This window comes from Genypterus blacodes, unplaced genomic scaffold, assembly GCF_046128005.1.
Source record: "Genypterus blacodes isolate CSIRO-AG114 ecotype Tasmania unplaced genomic scaffold, CSIRO-AGI_Gbla_v1 ptg000067l_1, whole genome shotgun sequence".
NCBI lineage: Eukaryota > Metazoa > Chordata > Actinopteri > Ophidiiformes > Ophidiidae > Genypterus > Genypterus blacodes.
The window spans coordinates 3,720,970-3,744,559 of NW_027466879.1; the positions used below are offsets into that span (position 1 = coordinate 3,720,970).

Here is a 23,590-nt window from a genome sequence, read left to right on the forward strand (position 1 = left end):
AGGGGAGGAGATGCGGTGATACACACACACACACTCACTCACACACACACCGCTCACACCTCTCAGTCAGTTAAAGATGCTCCGGCTCAAAGTGCGGCGGGCATTTTCGCCTCTTCCTCGTTTTTTGGATGAAGACGTTCAGCGAGATTCAGACTGACTTCCCCACACACGCTCACAGAGGAAGTTCCAGCGCTTCATCTTCATCACTTCTTCTTCTTTTTCTCTCTGGGCAGCCTCGTAGTCATATTCGCCTTTGCCCACCGTCCGATTCCGAAGCTTCCAGACATCCTGCAGACAAACTAAACCCACCCGGGAATCGAACCCGCTCCAAGAAGAAGAAGCAGAAGACCGTCGCGTTTGTTGTGCGCCATGGCTGCGCGTCTCTCCCCCTTCGCGTCTCCATGTGGAGGCAACCAGGACGTCTGGCTGAGGAGATAGAAAGTAAACAAGTCACCTTCCCAGTCTGGATACTGGAAGATTACCAGTGAAGCGTTTGTTTTGAAAAATCTTCCTCCTCAGCTGTTCACTTTGGGGATCTGCGGACGTGTTTGACTTCAGAGCGATGCTGTTGGACTCGACGATGCGCTCCGGTGGGGAATACTGTGTGTTTTTGTTCTTACTTCAAAGTGTCCTGAGCGACCCGGGAGCCACGAATCAAGGTGAGTGAGTTAAGGACGCCTTTGTGTCTCCTCACCTGCACGATCCTCTGCCGGGAAGTGAGGCGTTCACGGCACAAACACGGGAAAGAACGCGTCAATCTGCATTAAAGTCTACTCTATATGTTTGCAACCCTATAGAATCATAACTGCTGATTACTGTTGGATGCTTCTGTCCCAGTTTAGATCAGGACACGCATGGAAACAAATGTTCATGTGTTTCATTGTCGCCATTTGATGTAAATTATATTCAATACAAAACCACATTCAGAGCAAATGATTCACTTGTATTATTTATAGGAATCCCTCTCCTCTATGATAGCAGATATCTGTTTGTGCTGATGACACAACACACACCTGAGTAATCAATGTTTTACTGTAGCTCCTTTCTATGGCAATGGCACTTCATCAATTTGAGCTATAGACGCTTCTTTTGTCTCTTTGTTATACCAGAGTAGTGTCAAAACCTTGACAGTATGATTCTGTAACTCGTGGTAGAATCGCCGAGCGCACAATGGACAATAACCATTGAGTAACTTTTATAACCCACTCTGTAGCTTTTGAATGAAACACATTTGAACGCACCTTTACAGCATCAAAGGGCTTGTGTATATGAATGCATAATTGCTGCGTGCTGTCAGTCCCATCAGCTGCGCCTCCAGCAGACTTATGGAAAAGACTCTGCTCCACTTTAGTGCAGAGAAGAATTGCCACATGCTATAGAGACGGCTGAGAGAGGGATGAGCCATATATTGGCAAGTAATGATGAGCGGGTCAGAATCATCTTGTGAACCAGAAGGGCTTTTGTTATACGGAGCATACCTGCGTCAAGGCCAAACAAGACCTGATTATATGTTGTATCAAATTGATCCCATCATATTTCTGTGGTGAGGTTCCTTCTCTGCATCCCTAAGTGCTGGGATGTATAGGAAGAGCTTTGGAACTGGAGGATGGAGCGGGTAGACACAGGGACTCAACCCCAGGACTGGCATGAGGAGAAAAAGAGAAGGAACCATTCTAATAACACATTTCTTAAATTTGAAAACATCCAGACCAAAGTGCACAGATTGATAATCAATCATTAGACACGCCTGATTTAGTTTCTCATTTCGAGTGTGTATCACCTTTGAGGAAATTGAAAACAAAAGCCCCGCATCTGCATGTGAATAAATCATAATGAAAGAAAATTCCGGCACCAAACTGAAATGGGTTCTTCCTCAGGCCGCACCGCACCACACCGCACCGCACTCCTCCTCCTCCTCCGAGTTTGGAATGAGTAATCCTGATGACAATCAAACAAACAGCCCACAGACAAACATGAGAATGTAACCACGGCTGAGGAAAACACAGTTGTTGATGTTTTGTAATTCACCTCCAAAAAGTTCTGACAGAGCTAAGTCCTATAGGCTTCACCCATAAGAGCACTGACCAGGATTATATGAGGCCAAAAGTGTCAGAATAACAGATTACCACACACTGAAGGATGTTTACTCCCTATACAGGCAGAGTGCAGGACTCATAACATTCCTGTCTCCTCTCCATTGTACTCAAACGTCACGCTGGTAAACGGTTGACACAGTATAATGTGCTGTTGACATCTTCCACTTCCTATATATCCAGAGGTCACTTCATTCCTCCCTGAATGTTTAATAGCCGAGATACACACTTTCAAAAAAAAAAGACAGCGCTCTCACCAGGCAAATGTCAAAGTCTCCTTCACATTTTGTGAATGTGTATGTGTGTGTGTGTGTGTGCTCAGCGTTTCCCACAAGGATGCCTGTCTGCTTGTGCTGGTGACAGGCTTGAAGGTGCAGCAGGAAAATGTAGAAAAACATCAACAAGAGGAGTTTAAAATACACTGAGAAGAAGCTGATTTCTGTTGGTGAGATGCTGTTTAGCTGAGCGACGGTCCAAATGAATGGAAAACATCATACATACGAACATATACGCTATATATACATTATAATGTCTCCTTACGGCCAAAAGACTCATAGTAATGTTTATCATTTTGTCATTATCTAGAAATATAAAGGCATGGTTTTGCGGTTGATAAAATAGCTGCAGGTAAGGGATCGTAACTATTACCTTGCTGAAGTAAATTGAGTTGGAATGGAAAGAAAAAATAAATCCTTTGGCTTTGTGTGGTTTGAAAAAGATGTATTATTAGAGCCATTATATGTCACGACAATAGATGCAACGGAAACTTCCCTGTCATTCTCTGACAATAGCTTCATCTAATAGGAAGGAAAGAAAGTATAGGGTTGTAAGTGAGGAGCTTGGACACACTTCTACACACACGTTTTGTTTTCACTACAGGAGGATATAGATACACAGTAGCGTGTTAGGTCAAGAAAAGAGAAGGAACAATCTACTAACAAAGCAAAATCTGCCCAAGTAAGACTAATACAAATCAAACCTACGTACATCATGTATGAATTAACTCCTTATGTGAGCACTATGCAGTAAAAAAGCTTCATGAGGGATCTGCATGCATGTCTGAGACCTAAATCATGCTCAGAATAACAGCAGCAGCATTGAAGTCGATGCTGCACTGTCCTCCTCTTTAAACACGAGGGCGCAGGATGGTCTCCGGCATGATCGGGTGAATTAGTCGCTCTCAACTCCAATGATCAACCCATCTAGAAAATGAAGACTTCCTCTCCCAATCTGAGACCACATCCTGGAAACTACAGAAGCGAGTGCACTTATAGAAAAAGCCTGTCTTTCTGCGGGGGGAATCTCAACTCTACGCCTTAAATATCCTCACCAATATAAACTCCCCCGATTCCCACTTTGTGTCTATTTAAATGTCTCCAAACCTCTGACAGCTCAGATACAGTGCAGCTTGAAACTCTCCCATTCAGCTCAAGCCCGGTCTTAGTTTGTTGTCCGCCACTGAAATACACAGCAATTGTCTACAAATTACAGCAATTTTCTGAAGCCAGTGCTCAATAAAGGCCGTGTGCGGGGAACAATAACGCGAATCAATGTGATACGTGTAATTGTACACTTTGTTGCTGCTGCGGGGCTTTTTGCCTTTAGCACTGTGGATGAGGGATTCCTGGGTTAATGGCTGAGGTGGAAGGTGAAGGATATGGGGTTGTTAGTCCAAACCGTGATTGTTTCACTCTTGCTTATTTTCCCCACTGCTGCTCCATAAACGTATTCATGCACATACGGACGCAACTGTAACAACTTTCAATTGCTATTATATCACAACAGAGGAGAGTCTATGCTGTTATGAATCGCAATAAAATATGTTGGATCAATCAGGGCCGTGTGATGTACAGGGGTGGATTGATAAATTCTGAGCTCTGCATAGAAAGCTCCTCCTCAACACTGCAACAACGCTGGAGTTACATACGAGTCCTTTTCCCCGGCTATCCAAGATATGATATGATGTCGTCATTCGATGGTGAAAAGGCGCTCCTGCTAAAACCTTTTTCGTGTTTGGGAAAAAGGTGACTGAGTCCGCTCGGTCAAACCAGGTGATGAGGCAAGGCAACTCTATTTATATTTCATACACCAGATTGTTCATTCTCAGACAAAAGAATGCAGAAAAAGATATTTAAATTAAGAGTAAAATGATTAAATCAGAGTGTATTATGTCAAAGTGGTGAACAGAAACGTTTTTAGTCTGGATTTAGGAGTTTTTAGTTGTAGCAAGTCTCAATCCTGTGGAAGTTTGCTCCAGCTGTTGGATTCTGCCTCTCCATGTTTCCCAGATGACCTGAGGCGTCCCCAGGGTTCACGCTGTAAAAGCATTGCTCTGATGGATTTTGGACCTAAACAATTGAATGATTTATAGATGCTGCAGTATTTACAAATCAATTCCTCTGACACACCAGGAGCCAATGCAGGAATGTGAGAATTGGTGGAATGTGTTGAAATTGTTCTGTAAAAGTCTGAGAGATTACATTACAAGTCTAACCCGTTAGTCATAATTAGTTTTAAAGTCTTGAACACAGCTCATGTGCAGGATGGAGTTTTCCAGATATCTAGGATCTTAAGAAACAGTGGTAGCAGTTACAATATCTGGAATGAACAAGTCTATTATCTGTGCCTCACTAAGAATATATAACAATAAGCTACAGTGTTGCTATATTGATTATTTGTCAAACCCATTTTAACAGTTGCCAGGAAAAGAGAAGGGCAGTCGTACATTATTATGCTCCAGACTAAATACATGTCTAGACACAACCAGTATGATTGGAACACGTCGCCATTAGTGTGTCCGTCTGTCCATGTGTGTGTGGGTGAGTGTGTGTGTGTGTGTGTGTGTGTGTTTGGTGAGAGAAAATCTATGTCTCATTCAGCGTTGTGGTCTCAGGTCATTTATTATTTCCTGGTTCCAAACATAGTTGCTGGAATTTAATTATTATTGTGTATCAGTGTTTTGCTGTGTATATGTGTGTGTGTGTGTGTGTGTGTGTGGCAGTGAGTTGCTGTTGGTGAAAGTTGGCTTCTGTCAAACATGTTATGGAATATTTTTCCTGATAATGAAACAATGCCTTTTTTTATCATTCTGTCAAAACTCAGTGTTCACTCTCTCTCTCTCTCTCTCTCTCTCTCTCTCTCTCTCTCTCTCTCTCTCTCTCTCTCTCTCTCTCTCTCTCTCTCCCTCTCTCCCTGTCTGTCTGTCTCGTCTGAGTGGGGCCAAAGCCACTCTATTATAATTCAGTCCTTAATTACTAGCAGGGGATCAAGGCTAAATGAAGACTGTGTAAATTCTCAAGCGTTTCCTTTAGTTTCACCAAAGTGGATCTTCTCTGGTGATCTAACCCGGCAGCAGCAAAACCAATTAGATTAGTCAAGTTTGGGCAAAGTCCGGAGTGATGGGTCGTCTGAAGATGCAACCCTTTGATCGGTAAGGTGGACCGGCGAGGTGCAACGCCCTTTATTGATGGAGATCGTAATTAACTGGTCGTGTGGAGACAAAGGAAATTGCACATTCATCATAACAAATGTGCTCAGGGGGCTTAGAGAGGCCAGATAATGGCTCGCTTTGTGCTGAGCCGTGACTGCACTGCAGACAGTTTGGGATGGTTACACTTGTATATATGCACATGCTAGGACACACACACACACACACACACACACACACACACACACACACACACACACATACACACACACACACACACACACACACACACAGGTGGAAGACTGAAATGGAGATTTTAGTCTTTCTTTATCAATTACACTCAAATTTAGAGGGAACATTGTACTTTATTTGTTCTTTTATGTTTTCTTTTATTCTCTATATTTCATAGCTTACAAATTAATACTAGAACTTGAAATAAGCACATAATTTATCATGTCTTTGGTTTGGATATCTAACTTTTCTGCTATGTTCTAATCTTGTTTCCTATTTGTCTTGTATTACATCATATTTCCATCATAATGTATTTATGGTACATGGAGAACTTGTGCTTAGCCCATGTGACTGATTATATTATTATGAGCTGCTAACATAAAACTGGTAAATAAATTGGCAATTGTGAACATTCATGTATCACTGATTATTCATTCAGCGGTTATTCTAGTAGTTTCTAGGGACTTGTTATTTCTGCAATCACTAGAAGTGATTAGTTCTAAACAGAGCGAGTCGTACGGAGCGCAATGCACAACAGTTTCTGATCTGAGTGGAGGCTAATCATGGAGAGAGTTATACTGAGTGGGACAGGCATCGGGGAAAGTTACCGATCATATTAGAGCTCGTCAGACACGCAGGCACGGTGGAACATTGCAGCGTGTCGGTCCCTCCTCTGAGCTGATGAGACGTTCACTCTCTCTCAGTCCCTAAACTAAACTCAAATCGCTCAAGAAGGCGTCTGTGGAGCTCATTTATATAGATGTATATAAGTGAAGCAGTCATTTAGCCTAAAACAAGAGTGTGTCTTTGATGCCAAATTAGAGATGATTAAGTCTGTGTGTGTCCCTGTACCCCAACAGAGGATTGGAAAGTGTAAATTCTCATTAAAACCATTTAACTAATGATTAATCTAAAACAGCGTCACACAATTCAATCTAAGTGATCTTCATTTATCCTTTAATATAAGGAGCGGAACTGTAAAGGAAGCCAGATTGGGATCATTGGGCCGTGGACACACTGTTTTGAAGTGAGAACACACTGCATGAACTACAATGAGGACAATGTTTACAAAATTACAAAAAAACTTTAACTGAATTTAAGGCTTTTCATATCCAGATCAGATGACGTTCCTATCTGTTTACAGTTTAACTGTTGGTACTAGAATAATGTCGCTGTATTCAGTTACGTCCGTAGGGGAAACTTCATCATTTGTTCACTCATCCAGTAATCCACTAATCCAATTTGACAAAATTTGAGTAGATGAGGCTTCTCACTGTTGGATTAACACATTTAAAATGATACTGAATGAATGCCTGATACTGACTTTATTTAGTTCTAAACGTAGTCTGTCGTTGCCACTAGTTGTTCCAAAGTTCACAGCAATTCTCAATTAGAAAAACAAGATCTTACTTAGAAACTAATTGTCATCCAACACCTCTCACAGCCAGGTAAGCTTCCCTGTCTGCTCTTACCTGAATTCTGATCCCATGCTGGGAAAACAAAACATTCTTGATGAAGTAGTTTCATAGGAGTTTTGCGTCTCTCCAAAGTTTCCCTTCTGCTTTATTCATCTTTGACGTCAGGTTCCTCAGAATCTCCTGACCTCTGAGCATTGGAGGGCTAATCTTCTACAGTTGAACCTGGATAGGGGGGCGTCTCAGTGGGAGCGTTACTGTTGTCCTGGACTTTTCTAAGAGCTGTTATTTCATAGGTGGTTGAATCTGATAAGGGCTTTACAGCTCTGTCAGCTCTTTACTGACAGCTTAATAACTGTTATCTGCTTTCTTCCTGTTTTGTCACCTCCATTTCTCTTCTTTCTAAATTCACGGTCCAACCTCTCTCTCTCCCACACTCTCTCTCCCCCGTCTCGCTCTCTCCTGTCACTCTCTCCTCTCTTGCACTGTCATTCTCTCACTCTGACCACTTTTCTCCCTCCTTTTGCATAACTTTCTCTCTCTCTCTCCATCCGCTCTGTTTAGTGGTTCTGCTGGACACGACAACAGTGCTGGGGGAACTGGACTGGAGGACGTATCCCGTCAATGGGGTGAGTCACATTACCATATATGTCTTGAAGGAAGAAATGGTTATGAAGCTTTATTTTATAAACTGCTACATGGAGGGCAAGCAGTCAAGTAAGAGGGCAAGAGGTTTCTCTGTCGAACTTGTGTGTGAAGCGGATCAGATTAGGACAAATGCTCCCAATGTGAATAATAAAAAAAGGAGGAAAAGAATAGAAAAGACTAAACTTCTGTAAATGTCTGTAAAAACACATCTGTTACAATTTAGAGTTTATAATTCTTCTGTATTTAGCAGAGTATCTTGTGTTCTTTGGACGTAGTAATTCAATACAATTGGCTGTTATGGTGCCATACTAGTTGGAGAAACAAAGTGTACAGTGATAAACAAATACAGTATAATGGTGTATGTGGTGTTAGAGATGAAGTCCTGGATCAGCCGGCTTTGATGTGCCGCTCTGTGGTCTCTATTCTTTATGTAGAGGTCAAATGCACACCGTGTTGAGTTGACCCCCAGCAGCTGAGCTCAGTCGGTAGTTGGTGTGATTAACTGGTTTACTCTTCTATATAAACAACATACTATACATTTGATCAAACAGCATATATTGAGGAGCAGGATAGCTGTTTGCGCACACACACACACACACACACACACACACACACACACACACACACACACACACACACACAGGGCGAAAGAGTGGACCAAGATGCTCTGTAAAGCTCCATGAGGTTGATGGCTGTGTTACATGTCTCAACATTAGGCCCTCTGCCATAGCAGCAGTCCATGCATTATTAAAGTGTATTCACATGAGTTTTATGGATTATTCATACACCTCGTCCTTAAATAAAAAGATACTTATGTAAGTTTCATAGCGATGAGAGGATATTTTCCCATCCCTCATATTCATTCATTACTAAACACACTTTTCAGACACACAATTCAGACTAAAGAACCCCCTGAAATCACATCCTGTGACTTGGCAGGTATCGCTGTCGCCTAACAAGCAATATCTCGTTAGAGACTTGGGGACGGCTTATTAAGCATAAAGGTCAAGCAACACTCCCACAGCTCAGAGATCTTTCTTTAATAGTACAGCTGTCTCTACTTTGAGCTTTAATAGAACAACTGTACAACTGTGTTTATCCGCGCACTGACAGTTTCTCTAACCGTTGAAATAATTACAGATTGAAGAGTTTTGATTGCACATTACCTCACCAACTGTCAAGTGAGATGGGAGATAACTGTTGCTTTGATTCATCATCTTCTATATTTGGAACAAATCTCATATCTTACAAATACTCACATGGGACTGAGTAACTATCAGCAGGATTATGGATTATGGATGTTTATGCTTCCAGGCTGTTATTAATAGTGCAGTAAATGAACAGAATGCTATGGTATCGTATGTCCAGGACCAAATGCCCCCGCCTCCTCCTCCTCCTCCTCCTCCTCCTCCTCCTTTACGCAGCCTAAGCAGGTTCTGCTGTTAGAGAGTAACAACAACACTAATTGGGTGAACAAAAACACAACAAATCGCCACCACCAGATTCACATCAAATCAATAATTCATCACAACAACAGCGATTTAATGATATTTTCACAACCTTTTTCTCTCCCTTCCCACTTTTCTGACAATGACAAATTCTCTTGTTTTAATCAAAACCTCACACCTCCAAGTCAGGTAGGGAGCTTTCCCAATACTATTGATACAACAACACTTTATCTGTAGGTGTGTGCTGGTGTGTGTGTGTGTGGGTGTGTGTGTGTGTGCTTTCACAACATCCTAATAATGCATGTTTCAAGACCAAGACAATACAATCTAAATACATTGTCTCAAACCTTGATCTTAATCTCATTTTGCTGGAGGAAAAAACTCCATATATTGTGGATCTATTTACATTTATGTCTTTTCCTATTTGACCGTAACAGAATATTCCTTGTATTTCCCAAAAAGAAGGATTTTTTTATGTTAGATTTACAATTTGAAGCTCTGCATATTTATTGACATGAATTCTATAGAGTATATTGTGACTTGCCTGGTAGCGCTGTGGCCTTGCAGCATGAAGGTTCTGAGTTTCAGTCCCACTGGGGCAGACTCAGCGCCCCTCTGTGTGCTTTCTCCTCCTCCCTGTCTGGTTTCTTCCCGCCTCCAAAGTAAGAAATGTTCAGCCAAGTGGAAACTCTAAAGTGCCCATACAGTTGTGAACGAGTGTGTGTGTGTCTCTTTGTGTCAGAGCGGCCTGGACTTGTTGTATCCATATCATTTTCTTCCATATAACTCCGTACTAAGCTATAGTTTCTCCTTTGCACATATGATTAAGCAGCATATGTGAGTGTTCATGCCTGTGAGGAAACATTTAGTTCTCATAGCGACTCGGCACAGTGACAGCTCCGTTTCTATGATCTGTGACGTTATTTCAGAGCTGCTAGGGAACATTTGCTGGAGTTGTAAATACACACAAAGAATGACTTCATTACACGCCGCAAGCCGGTAATGCACAACAAACATTTAACAACTACATATCTAAATGTGGTTGTGCAGGTACATTACTGGGCTCCGTACAGTGAGATCGCCTCGTTTGTTTTTAATATTTGGTTATTCTGGCGGATGGTATTTGATTTAAAGCATGTGTTATCACTCAGGATGTGATTGGAATTTCCTTTTTCCCCTCGCACAAGCTGATTTGTGCATGTGCATGTGTTGATCTGTTGTGAGCATACAGTATTAGTGGATCAATGAACCATAACCGTGATGAGAAAGGGATTCATGCAGCCAGTTTGAGTGTTTGCCAGGTAGCGTTATCAAGCTGAGGCTGCCATCTTTACACATTTGCTCATCGATTTTGATTTGTGATTAATCATAGACGCTGACAGCCCCAGAGCACACATCACACACACACACACACTTTATTGGAATATGCAGACACGTTTTGATTTGGTTTTCAGCGTCTCCTTTATTCCGTAGCTATACACACACCGTTATGTGATTTCATTGTCATGCGTGGATCCTGCTTCTACTAAAGGAGCCAACATTTGTTCAGCAGGAAAGTGTAACAAGATTTTTTTTTTTATCTCACAGCTCAATCACAGCACTTTCTGTCCTTTCCTTCAGTCTTTTGCTTACAATTCTTCTCCAACAATGACTGGCGTTTAGACACAAACATGTCTAAATGCCAGGAGTGGGAAGGAAAAGGCTGTTCAATTCAGAATAAGCTGATTGGATTGATTTACCAAAATGTTTTGCACCACTGCCAACTGTATTGAACTGGAACGGATCTGTCAATCTCTCTCAAAAGATTAGTTGTACGCTAATCAACCAGCACCTGCTTCTTGGAGAACATGTAGAAGTTTCCCCAAGTAAACAATCAATTGCAGAGAAGGAGGCTGTCACTCATGTTGCAAACCTGATTCCAACGCATCCCAAATGAAAGAAGCCCATTGCTGGTGTTTTTAACGATTTACATGGTGATTTGGAAGAGAACTGTGTCATCTTGAAGGCAAAATTTCTATCTTAACTGCCAAAGTGATAAAAAAGATTTCTTCTGACTAAATCCAGTGGCTGTCAAATGTTTCTGCCAGGAGCTGAGTGCAGAGTCAGATCTTAAGCTCCCGGGAGTCCCTGGCAGAATAACATTATGGCAAGTTGAGATAGAAACTTTCACAACTTCCCGGGATTGAACAATGATGAATACTTCTCAATGTGATTCCTGGGGTCATCAAATGTCAATACAAGTCCTCAGTAAAGAAGGATTACCTAAACTACGCGATAAGCATGCAAACCAAGGTGTGTTCTTGAGAAGATAAGAGGATTTTCCTATTATGCGTTAAAGGGAATATGAAGTGATTTAGGTGATGAAAGTTATTTTGAGCGAACGAAAAATTATCTAGTTTTCTCAAGATGATTACAAAATGAAAGAAGATCCTCCTTAAAAAAATCCTATAGTGCATCCTCTCTCATCTGCTGTACAATAAAGGCTGATTTTTAAATGATTTGGGGGTAAACTGTATTCATTTGGGGTCACTAGGGGGCAGAAAACCTCCAAATAAACCCGGACAGAAACACGGTCTTGACTTTCCATCCAGTTATAAAGTTGGACCTGGCTTACACACTCTGCAGCAGACACACAGCAACATTAGAAACCCACTGAAGTCGTGTTTCCTGGGAGGAATATCCTGTCCTCAAGCTTATACATAACTATAGATACTGTAGTTAAATAAGCTTATGGATAAAACATCACTTTCTCCATTAATAGAAAGTGATGCTTAAGTTAATAGACACTTAGTTATTGGTTTAGTAACTTAAAGAGGACAGCTACAGAGTTGGATACCAGTGATCCTTTTATGCTACACAGAGATATTTCATCCAATATTAAAAAAAGAAATTCAGATTTAAAGGAAGAACTAAAGAGGCTTTGAAATATTTATAACTTCAAAGCCTCAGAACCCAGTCAAGGGTTAACCTATGATATGTGTCAAATTCAAAACACCTCTTATTGCTTATATTGCCAGGTGTGAGTGTGTGAGTGTCTGCATATCTGTGTGAGTCAATTAGGTTTACACTTTGTACAGAAAAGCTGGTCCCCGTCTGCAGCAGTGTGCCTGGCTCGTGGCTAATAGGCAGAGCGATTAGTAGGTGCATATCTGATTGCCGCAGAGAGCGTGGGCTGCAGCTCATCTTTCAAACTCAGGTTTGCATTTGTTTTCCCGGCTCTGAACCATGTCACATCCCTAGGGTGCATTTTACAACACTGAGGCACACACCAGGGTGACAAATCACCATTTTCCTTGTTTATATGCATAATGGGACTCCACTTACTTAATGCTGATGTTATGCAAACCCGAGAGCCTGCCTTCTTTAAAGATAGTATGTTTTTGTTTGGGGCGCAGTAAGGAGGGCACTGCAATGACAGAAGATGCAGTGTTTAAGCTGAAAAATGGAGGAGTCTGGCTGAAGGTTACAGTTCTTTCTACGATTGCTACAGTAGTTCTGCTTTATTCGGCGCCAGTGAGAAATGTCAGGGAAGATTTCCAGCACAGTTATGATGTATAATTAGCCACAGAGTGTTGAAGCTGCATGCCATTAGAGCGCTGCTTTCCTCATGCTTGCATGTGTCATCATGACTCTGAGCTGAGGATCCGTCTCTCAAGCAATATGATAACAAACTTCATACACTGATGTTCGATACAGAATTTGAACGTTATGACAATTGTCGCCTCAGAGCTCCCAGTCACAGTCAAGCAGGATAACGGCTCTATCATCTGTTTTTGTCCCAAATTCCAACTGTAATCTAGTTACTCAACCGATGCAGTCGTAGCTTTGATATTAGAACTGATTCTTTTTATTTTTGGTTCGAACCCTAATCCATTTTGAAATACCTCAGTCTTGCAATGATTAAAAGTAAAATTATGCATGCATAGTTTAGTTGAGTTAAATTAACACTTTGTTGTGTTTGTTTGATGAATCAGTTCATTCACCTTGAATGTTTTAACAGCAATGACACATAGGCGATTATACATTACCTCTGAGTCCACTTAACATCATTACTGCACCAGCAAAGCATTATTGAGTGGCAGGACTACCAAATAAAAGGACCTCCAATGAGGGAGTGATTATGATTGATTAATCATTTACCCCTTGGGTGTCTCACAGAGCTAATTTGGATAGCTTAATTAATATAAGATTAATTGCTTTCACACATTCCAGTCAAGGTTAAAGTGCTATTTAATAACTTATATCTGAGAGCACTCTTCCTCTGTTGTTTCAATTCAAGACTCACCTAGTTCAGTCAGCATCGCAAAGGTCACAACTACCTAGAGAGAGTGTTTCCTCATGGGAAAATATGTGTGTGTGTATGTGTGCGTCATCACAATGCAAACCTGTAGGAGACTCCATTTGGTATTTAGATATCAGCTGATAAAGAAAGGATAGGAGTGTGAGTTCTCTAAGTTAGTCATAAATATGTGAAGAGGAGTCAAACCTACAAGGAATCACACACACACACACACACACACACACACACACACACACACACACACACACATGCTGTCATTGTGCACAGATTGAAGTGCTTCTTCTTGCAATCTGCGATCTGATGGACTTCCCTTGGTTATCCTGGTAAATCCCTCTTTGGTTGTCACTCACAGCCGTATTGAATAGGGACGTCTTTAAATATGCAGAGGGATCAGAAAACCGGGATCTGCCCCAACTCACATACATCTCGTGTTCGACGCTGATAATTAAGTGTCCAGCTATGCAACCAATACAATCTCATCCACCCGTTTAATGCCACGGGGGGTTGAGAAAAAGATGTTCTGGGAACGAGCGCTGACCCTTTTGAAGTTGCGATCATGGCACCGTGAAAGGAGAGCAGACAAATTAGAAGGTCTGGGTGATGAAACGGCATGGAAACATAAGTAAGAATCCTCAAACCTCGTGTTTTATACTAGAAATAAGGTTTCATGGAATTCAAAGTACTGTAGGTGCACAGGTTGAACATTTTATTGATAATGTTCAAAAAGACACCATTAGTGTTGAAAAGAGCAAATACTGTAAGACATTTGCATATTCCCCACTGATCTGCAGCCTCTTACACATGAATAGAAGACCTGGCTGAGATGCTCTTATACACAGCGTCTCTGTGACCCGGTCCACTAGACCACTAGCTGGCCTCATAAAGAGACAGATTTGGGACCAAACTGTACTGTGTGACCAAAGGATTTAGAGACTGGGAGGCAGGGAAATGGACTCAAAGTGGAAGAAGTGAGGTCTTTACTAAATGAAGGAAAATAACACACATTTAGGCTTATTTTCCCAATTTTAAATGGGGCAAATATGTATGCTTAGAGTCTGAGCAGCAGACTGCGTTTAGGGAAAGAGGCGAGCAAACTGGGGTAACAAGATGCAGATAAACATGCAAGAGAAGAAGAAGATAGCAAAAGAACTTTAATGAAAACAGGGGATGATACAAGATCAGTCGAGCAACTAAGAGTGGTGTCATGGCAGGATTGCTTGGATGTCACATAGGAAAATGAAGAGAACCACATGTGAAGGGTTCAAATGTTGCTTTTCTAATGTTAAACAATCAACTAATCAGGCCCCTCCCTTTGTTTGCACAGTGGGACGCGATCACAGAGATGGACGAGCAGAACCGACCCATCCACACCTTCCAGGTTTGCCATGTGATGGAGCCAAACCAGAACAACTGGCTCCGCTCAGGCTGGATCCAACGTCAGGCTGCGCAGAGGGTCTGGACCACATCGCACCACTGATGCTTGCTCAGAAAGGAAACATTTAGATTAAACACGCTTTTATGACAAATTGATTTCCCCGTTTCACTTGCCGATAAGTACAGCGCTTGTGTTTAAAAGCCGACTGGTGCCGCCATTATCTCAAGGTTTGCAGAGTGTGTCGTCTCTCCACTCCTCAGCTGTGTGGTCCACACGCTGACCTCGGCCTTGAAGACGTTACCGTGCTTGTGCGCAGTGAACAGCGAACTTCATCGGCGTCGGCTGTCAGGAGTGTCAGAAAACTCTTCCCACTTGCCAACTTAGCAACTTCTTCGTCAGATCTGGGCGACATTTCAGGGCAACTTTAGCAGCTTAATTTAAAAATAGCCCCGTGACAAGTCTAGTGACTTTTTGAGCAGACGTCAGCTACTTTCCTGTGCTGCCGCAGCTTTGACTCCCATGTGTGAGTTCAGATAACTAGGTTTGGTTTAGTGATCAGCAGCCGGTCCAGAAGACGAAGCAGCTGCACCGGCTTCTGCTGCCCCAATCACCAATGACCTCAGTCTTTATTCTATTCTATTTTATTCTATTCTACTCTTTGATCTGCATATAACGATGATCGAGGACCTGTTGTAACTAAAAGTTTTAAGAGCGTCCCTGTGCTTTTTTCATGGGTTTTTTCATCACACACTTCCTTATACATTCTGTGTTCAATTCAGTCAAAACCAACAACAAAACAACAGACAGCGGCGGCCACTTTAAACCACTTTAACCACAGAAAGCTTTGGTCAAATTGAATTAGTTTAATCTCTCTTTTAACAAGAAATGCTATTACGAGAGAAACTCTGAGTTAAACCCATTGATGTAACACAAAGTTCACAGAATTATTAGACAACTGTGAGTAGTGTCCTTCTCTTTTTATTTTTCTTTCATTTTAATTTCTCTTTGATTAAAATTCACCTTCTTTTTTGTTCTATTTTATTGCAAGGCTTTCAGTCATACAAATAAGTCTAAGTGTCTGAATGCTAAAGAAAGATTCCAGCCTAATTCCAGCCTTGTAATACGGATTAAAAAACAATTCTTTAACTACTTAATAATACAAATATTGAAATCCTTGTGTTTGAAATGGGCTTTGGATGCTTTCTTCTCTTTGCTCAGGTTTATGTGGAGCTTCGCTTCACACTGAGGGACTGTAATTCTATTCCGTGGGTGTCTGGTACCTGCAAGGAAACGTTCAACCTGTTCTACCTGCAGACAGACGAGCCGCTCCCTGCGGGGACGCGGTTTCGCCCCACTGATTACGCCAAGGTGAGGATTCCATATGTTGGGAAATGGCTTGTTTTGCATGCGCTGTCATCATTCTGTGCTAATTCATTATGTATGATGGCCTTAAGGTGGACACCATAGCAGCAGATGAGAGTTTCACACAGACCGACCTCGGAGATCGTGTCCTTCGCCTCAATACGGAGATCAGGGAAGTGGGCCCGGTGACCCAAAAGGGTTTCTACTTGGCTTTCCAGGATGTGGGAGCATGTATTGCTCTGGTGTCTGTGAAGGTCAGCAAACAGAGTGGATTGCATTTCCTTTATGTCATGAACTCTTTTTTTTCACAAGGACAGGAGTACTTCAAGGTCACTTTTACCCTTTTTTACTTTAGGTGTTCTATAAGCGCTGCCCGTCTACCTTTCGGAATCTGGCCGCCTTTCCTGACACGGTGCCTCATACGGATTCCTCGTCTCTGGTGGAAGTGAGGGGTGCGTGTGTGGAGAATGCAGAGGAGAGGGACACACCCAAATTGTACTGTGGCGCTGATGGGGACTGGTTGGTACCTCTGGGCCGCTGCGTCTGTAGTATCGGCCACGAGGAGATGGATGGCTACTGCAGGGGTGAGCAGCGGTTTTGTATGTTTGTGTGTGTCTGTCCGCGTACGTGTGTGTGTGTGTGTGTGTGTGTGATAATTTTAGCCCAGTAAGCTCCACCAAATGTGTACCGAAGCTGCAAATGCAAACAGAATTTGTAAGTAGCTGTATGGGCTCTCTGACGGAGACAATGACAAAGGGGGAAACAAACAGGGAGAAATGCAAAAAAAACATTAAAATAGGGCGAAATAGGACAGAATAGAAGAGGAGAGCAGAGAAGAGAAGAGCAGAGCAGAGCAGAGCAGAGCAGAGAAGAGAAGAGAAGAGAGAAGAGAAGAGAAGAGAAGAGGGCATTGCATCACATTAACAGATCTCAAGGGCCTACCAGTCATCCGCAAGAGCCCGAGATCTCAATTCCACACAACCGCCGTTCCCTCCTCTCATCTAACTCCCTGCATCCTTCTTCTCTTCTCCATCTCTCCTCAGCTCCACCTCCCCTCATCATATCCCTCATCATCTCTTCTCCACTCTTGTCATTTTTGTTTATTCTCCTTATTTTCCGACGCTCTCTCCTTTCCATTCTCAGCACTTCTGTCCGCTTCATCATCAACAACTTTTATTCTAACCAATACTATAGAATACAAAGAGATCAGTCTGTGTCAAACCAAGTTTTCTGACATTTCAAAATCATTACTCTGGCTCTTGTGGAGACCTCTCTGGGCTCTCTGCTCTATTCAAATGGGGGGAAATCATTACTCCTAATATCAAGCTGTTTTTGATTCTCTGGTGTTTTTGTCTGCTGTTGCTTTGATAAATATACTGGAGCAGCAGGATGCAAACATTCTCCCACCTAACATTTACATGAAAGCTCTCATATACAGGATCTCTGAGAAATACCATAATGCTTTGTGGGATGTTTTCCCTCTCTTAATTAGTCGTGTCAACGTCGTATTGGAGCGGCGGTCTGCACGCTGTCAGCACAGCAGATTAAGAAAAAGTTTCCTAACTGTTGAGTTGTTCCACATATAGTCTTTGGCCTGGTTTCTCAATTACACCGTGCAGACAGGCTGGGGCTACCTAATTGCCTTCATTTGTTAGTTTGGCTGCTAATTTAGCTTGCATTTTTTGTTTTTTCCCTTCCTCCTCCAAAGCCCCTCAACCCTCCCGTTCATTTGCGTAGCTCAGGCTCACTCTTGTAATTAAGGCAGGTGCTAAATTGAGCCACACCGCATGATAACAATTGAAGTGCACCCCGTGTTGCAACATTCTGTATGCTTACAGATGTCTCAGCTGGTTGGGGGTGAGATTCATGTAGTACCCCTGTTGTGATGTGGTTACCTGGGTTATTACAGAGAGAATTCCAACAGTCATTAGTACAGCTGATATGTAGGACAGGCAATAATATCTCCTTAATTGCTCCGCGGGTGCACTTTCTCTTTGTATCTTCTCAAGGCTTTTTCTTTCACTTTTGTTTCACTTCCCTGGCTCATCTTGTGGGCTGAGCAACAAGCCTGTCAGGAGGGATCACTGAGGAGATGACATCTTAAGTAACAGCGCTCTCATCTCGTCCCTTGTATATGTACTTCATCTCCTTGCTGTGCATCCCCCTTCGGCTGATAGTAGTCGTGTCGCGCCTCTTCGCCGCGCCGTAGTTCCAGCGGCACGTTACTAACAGCAGCCTGACAGCCCTCTAATGAACGGGTCAGCTGTAAAACTGCCTTTGTATTTGGAAATATGCACATTTCTTTGCATATTCCCTTTCTGCATTTGTGCTCCTCTCATTCTCAGACATCTGAAGGTGACTGAACTGTTGAGAGATGTTTCATGGTGAGCTGAGAACGTCTCAAGGAGATTCACAACACTGATACGACGAGCAGCTTTTAAAAAAAATCCCCCAAACCCCACAATTCCCTCTGAAATGAGACAAAAGTAATTGGCATCCACTATTCTTTGTTTCATGTTTATTAGAACTGGCATTTTGCTTTTGATTGATGATGTAACATGTTGTTTGTAATATCAAAAGAAATGAAAATTCCTAGGATAAAATTATTAATAACCCTTAGAAGTTATGATAAATAATTGGATTGTAGCGATATTCCATCCAGCCTATTTTCTTTAATTAGTATCACAAGTGTCATTCAGCCTATTTAAATGGAGAACAGCTCTCCCAGTTTTAGCCTCGTCTGTAAGTATAGAAGGAATTAAAGCACCAAGAAATGTGACATTGATTCTGCTTGTCTTAAATACCTCACTTGCTCTTTCTCCTGGCTGCTCCTCAGTCCTGAGTCCACATTTCCTCCCACCAGAGAACATCAGACATGATTGACAGTATAAAGTCGTGATTCTCCTTAATGGTGGTAGTTTTTGGCTCAAAGTCCCCCCCCCCTCCTTCAAATGAGTTATAGTCAGTCAGAGTAGGAGCTTCTACAGTGAGGTGATCCTTTTCATACGGTACTATAGGGATTCCTTTCAGTAAAGTAATGAGGATTCCAGCAAATTCGACCAAGAAAATGCTTTAAAATTGGCAAGGAAGGTAGAAATAAAAGAAACAACTTCCATTAAGCCAAAGTCACATTTTATTTACATTCAGTATCATCTTCATTTCACACGTTTTGAAATGCAAATTCAAAGATACTATGGTTTGCAGGATGTGGACACTGTGTGTGTGTGTGTGGCATCTGTCAGAGTGAGGTTGTTGCTCTTTGTTGTGTTGGCGGCTGCTGCTCGCTATCTGAAAACATACAGCGTGCAAATAAAGCAACACTGGAGCTTTTGGATTTTTCTTTTATCACTTTTCTTCCCCCCTGCTTCCAGCCTTTGTGCCTGCTTTACATTTCCCACGCTAATCCCTGAACTGGAAGCGGAGCGACGAAATTGATATTGATCTTCTCATCTGACTGTGGGTCTGATGGCAAACAAGCACAAAATGTCTGTTCCTTTAATATTCACTTCTCTGGACCTGCAACGTCCTTGGCACCGGAGAGAATTACGAGGCACTGCTGTGTTACTCTGAAATACATGCAGGCCATGTGGTTGGTGCTTGGGAGGTCTTAATGACTATTTTGCTGTTAGGGGCTGGAAAATAAAGCAGTTGAGGGAGAGCTGGAGCTAGTGTGAGCTCTAACTACCATGAGGTGAAGAGCCAGCCAGCCAGACTTTATTTTGGCATCAGGTTTAGTCCACTGTTATCTTTGTGTGGTTCACTTGGTTGCAAAATGCAGTAAATGTCCCATAACCTTTGACTTGACTGTACCTCATACTGTCATTATTACCATCACCGCCATTAAAATTAAGTTAAATACTAACAATGATCTGTCCCCCTAGGATTTCATGATTGTGTTTGGTAATTTTTGCAATCAAAGTCACTCTTTTGCTCTGGTAATTCCCTGAATTTTGTGGCAAATTTCCATTATTATTTTCACAATGATGAAATAGCTCTACATGATAAATAAACCCAAACAATATGCAGTACAATTTGTTACACATCATCAACATTCTAATCATCATACATTTAACTAGTTCTATTAGTGAGGCAATATTTACAAAAGCCAAATATTTAAGCACAGATAATAACACATTTTACTCTCCGTGGCTTACTTGACTTTGAATTGGCTGCTGTGGTCTGAGCCACTTGTTCAGTTTCGTTCTCACTGGGCTTTGCTCTTTTGTCCCTTGTGCTCATGTGTGACGGTCAATGTGATTCGCTGCCATTTTTCACAGCCAACAGTCACTAAACATTATGACAGTCAATAACGTAATTATGCCTGCGTGCACACATCAGCAGGCAACGGAAATGGAAACAGAAATGGAAATGCACGCTTTTAATAATGTCTGTGTTTTTTGGTGAAATTTATTCTGTAAAAATGGAAAATAATGCAGAATCTCCAAAAAAACTGGAGAGACTGAGTAATGTTGTTATCATACATTATTGTAATTATTTTGAGTTCTTTTAAAAATAAGAATCCATTGGTCTTTGCCGAACTCATGTTGTGATGCAGATAGGAGCTCTGCAAGTAGTTGCTAGAAGTTGAGGCGTGAACTTTCGATGACTTCTGCTTTCTCCTCGTTTTCATTTTGGAACACTGCTTCAAAGGGTAGAATGATCAAAGCTGTCTGAGAGGCAGCGTGGGGAAAGAGCAAAAGAGGGAAGAGAGTGAGTGAAAGAGAGCGAGCGAGCGAGAGAGAGAGAGCGAGAGGGAGAGAGTGATAGAGAATAGGGAAAACCCCAGCTCTGCGGTACCACGTCCATTTCTCTCTCTCTCTCTCTCTCTCTCTCTCTCTCTCTCTCTCTCTCTCTCTCTCTCTCTCTCTCTCTCTCTCTCTCTCTCTTCTCTCTCTCCCTCTCTCCCCCTCTCTCCCGACTCCCCAGACAGACGCATCAGCGCTTATCAAACCCCACTTTCCACCCCAGCAGCATCCTGCCAGACTGTTATGACATCTCAATCGAGTGCTTTATTATTCTATTACTTTCATTCAGTGTCAGACACTAGAGGATTACTCAGAGATAGGATGGGCATATCATGACCTAGATAAGGCAACATCACAGTCCTAATGCTATTTGTTCCATATCCTTTCGTTATGCCAGACATTTTCCAAACACGGGGCTGAGCGGGGGAAGCTAATAGAGACGTGTTTTGGAACTGGATTCGATTGAGAATAGATGAAGGTTAAATGGAACCTTTACAGCATTTTAAGTGATTACACTTCAATACTGAACGTGGACCATAGTGAAATTTGTCAAAACCATTTCAGTAGTCACCAATTTGCATGGTGCTTCCTTTTCATGGAATTCAACAGTTCTTCAGTATTTGTTGTTGTTGTTGTTGTCTAGAGATGAATTGATTTTAGAAGGATGGCGTTCAGCTGGTCAGTCTCTGTCACGTTACAGGGCTGACATATAGACACTTTCACACTCATTCACACCTACAGGCAATTTTAGATTTTTCACCCAACTTGCTTCTGCCTCTCGCCTAATGACTCTGAACAGGACAAGCGGAAGGAGTTGATGGTTGGTTCTGTCCCTTTCTATGTTCTTCTACCTGGTCTCTCTAAGAAATGTGCCATTCTTTATGTAGCTGATGATCGCTACCGTCTTGACAGAACACACAAGGAAAGAACAATCTCACGCCCTTAAAGTCAGGTACAGTAGAATAGGGAATGAGGAGATGAATATGTTTGTATCTGCGTCACCTCACCGTGCTCTTCTTCTGTCCATTAAGGACTGTTTACCTCAGCTTCTAACTGAGCCAGACCAGAGGCATCAGTCATTCTCTGTGAACTTCCCATCTGCATATCAAAGGTGAGAGTCCAGGGTAAACACAGTCTCTGGCTCCATCTGTCTCTGACAGCGCAAAGCCAGGGAAGTGAGCTTCCGACTCTACACACCCAAACAACTCCAGATATCTTAGCAGGCATGTCATTACATTTCAGCAGGTGATGCACTTCATTTGACTGAGCCATTGCAGCTGATCCATATTTCAAAACACGAGCGCTCTCGGATGACAAAGTGAAGCCCTCAAAGTTGCTACTTATGACTTGCAGCAAAAAGGAATTCAGGATCGAACCCAAAATATCTTGTAACCAATATTGCCACAGAGAAACTGTCACGCTCCATCAGTTCCACCCACCATCACCCAACCAACAATCTCTGTCTGTTATTCTCATACCTTTTTCTCTCTCTCTCTCATGTTAATAAGGGGAGAATTGTGTATTATAATATTTAGTATTACTGAATGTGTCTTTTGTTAAGCCAAAAGCAAATCAATGTAATTTTTCTTTACTTATCCTGCTTTATTCTGTTTGCTTTCATTCATTTTGTGTGTGTCATAAGGGTTAAAGTCACATTTCCATAGCAATAATACCAAAACATAGCACACATGGAGGAAATACACACCTTGTGAATTGAACAGGGCTGTTGTTCTGTAGTAAATGATTTAGAGCTCAAAACAAACTTCTTTATTTATGAAATCATACGGTTTTACCTTATATTATAATGCAGCACAATGCAAAGGGTGAGGACAATACAGACATTGCTCATGAGCTCCAAAGGTGAGTCCAAGATTGAGATGGAAACAGTGTATTGAGTCATATTTGGGAAATAAATATGACTGCTATATTATCTTAGGCATGGGGATGCTTGAGTGGAACAGTGTAAAAAGTATTGCTCGAGACGTTTCTGTGGAGTTTTTGGTACTTTTTGGTGAAACTGTGTCACCCCATGAATCTCTTACAGCAAAGATCCATGCTGACTAATGTTCGAACCTATATTCTCTGACAGTGAGGAAAGTTTTCAGAGCAGTTTTCTAAGCCTGCAGGAGGAGAGTGTTAAAGCCTCCAAAGACTGGGTGGAGTATTGCTTTAATACATCAGTGAATATTGGATTTAGATTCAAGTGGTGGGGAATCTATAGTGGTGCTCTGTTCTGCTGGACATGTAAGGCATGCAGAGTGTGCTTAGGTTGAATAAGAATTTGAATGTTGATCCCTCTTCATTAGATCAAACATATCAAATCAGATAAGTTCCTAATTTCAATGAAGTTTGCATAAGTGGACAGAACCCTTTGTGATTAAATCTCTTGGTTGTGTGCTGTAGATGTTTTCCATATGAACAATTGTCCTGTTCAAGTCCCACACTGGTTGATTCCCACTAGCTAATCTCCCATTCACAAATCTTGTTACTTTCTTGAACCATCAGACAATACATTTGAATTCCACTCTGAAATCACAACGGCACCG

At 41.9% G+C, this 23,590-nt stretch overlaps 1 protein-coding gene across 2 annotated transcripts in view; it reads left to right on the forward strand.

Annotated features, from left to right (window-relative positions):
* Positions 1-580: 580 nt before the first annotated feature.
* epha6 (eph receptor A6) overlaps positions 581-23,590 on the forward strand; it is a 48,133-nt gene continuing 25,123 nt past the window's right edge. For both annotated transcript variants that reach the window (XM_076155702.1, XM_076155704.1), the window contains exons 1-6: positions 581-659; positions 7,731-7,795; positions 14,887-15,015; positions 16,156-16,305; positions 16,392-16,553; positions 16,655-16,883. In XM_076155702.1, coding sequence (XP_076011817.1) covers positions 581-659; positions 7,731-7,795; positions 14,887-15,015; positions 16,156-16,305; positions 16,392-16,553; positions 16,655-16,883 — 814 coding nt within the window. The remainder of the gene's footprint in view (positions 660-7,730; positions 7,796-14,886; positions 15,016-16,155; positions 16,306-16,391; positions 16,554-16,654; positions 16,884-23,590) is intronic.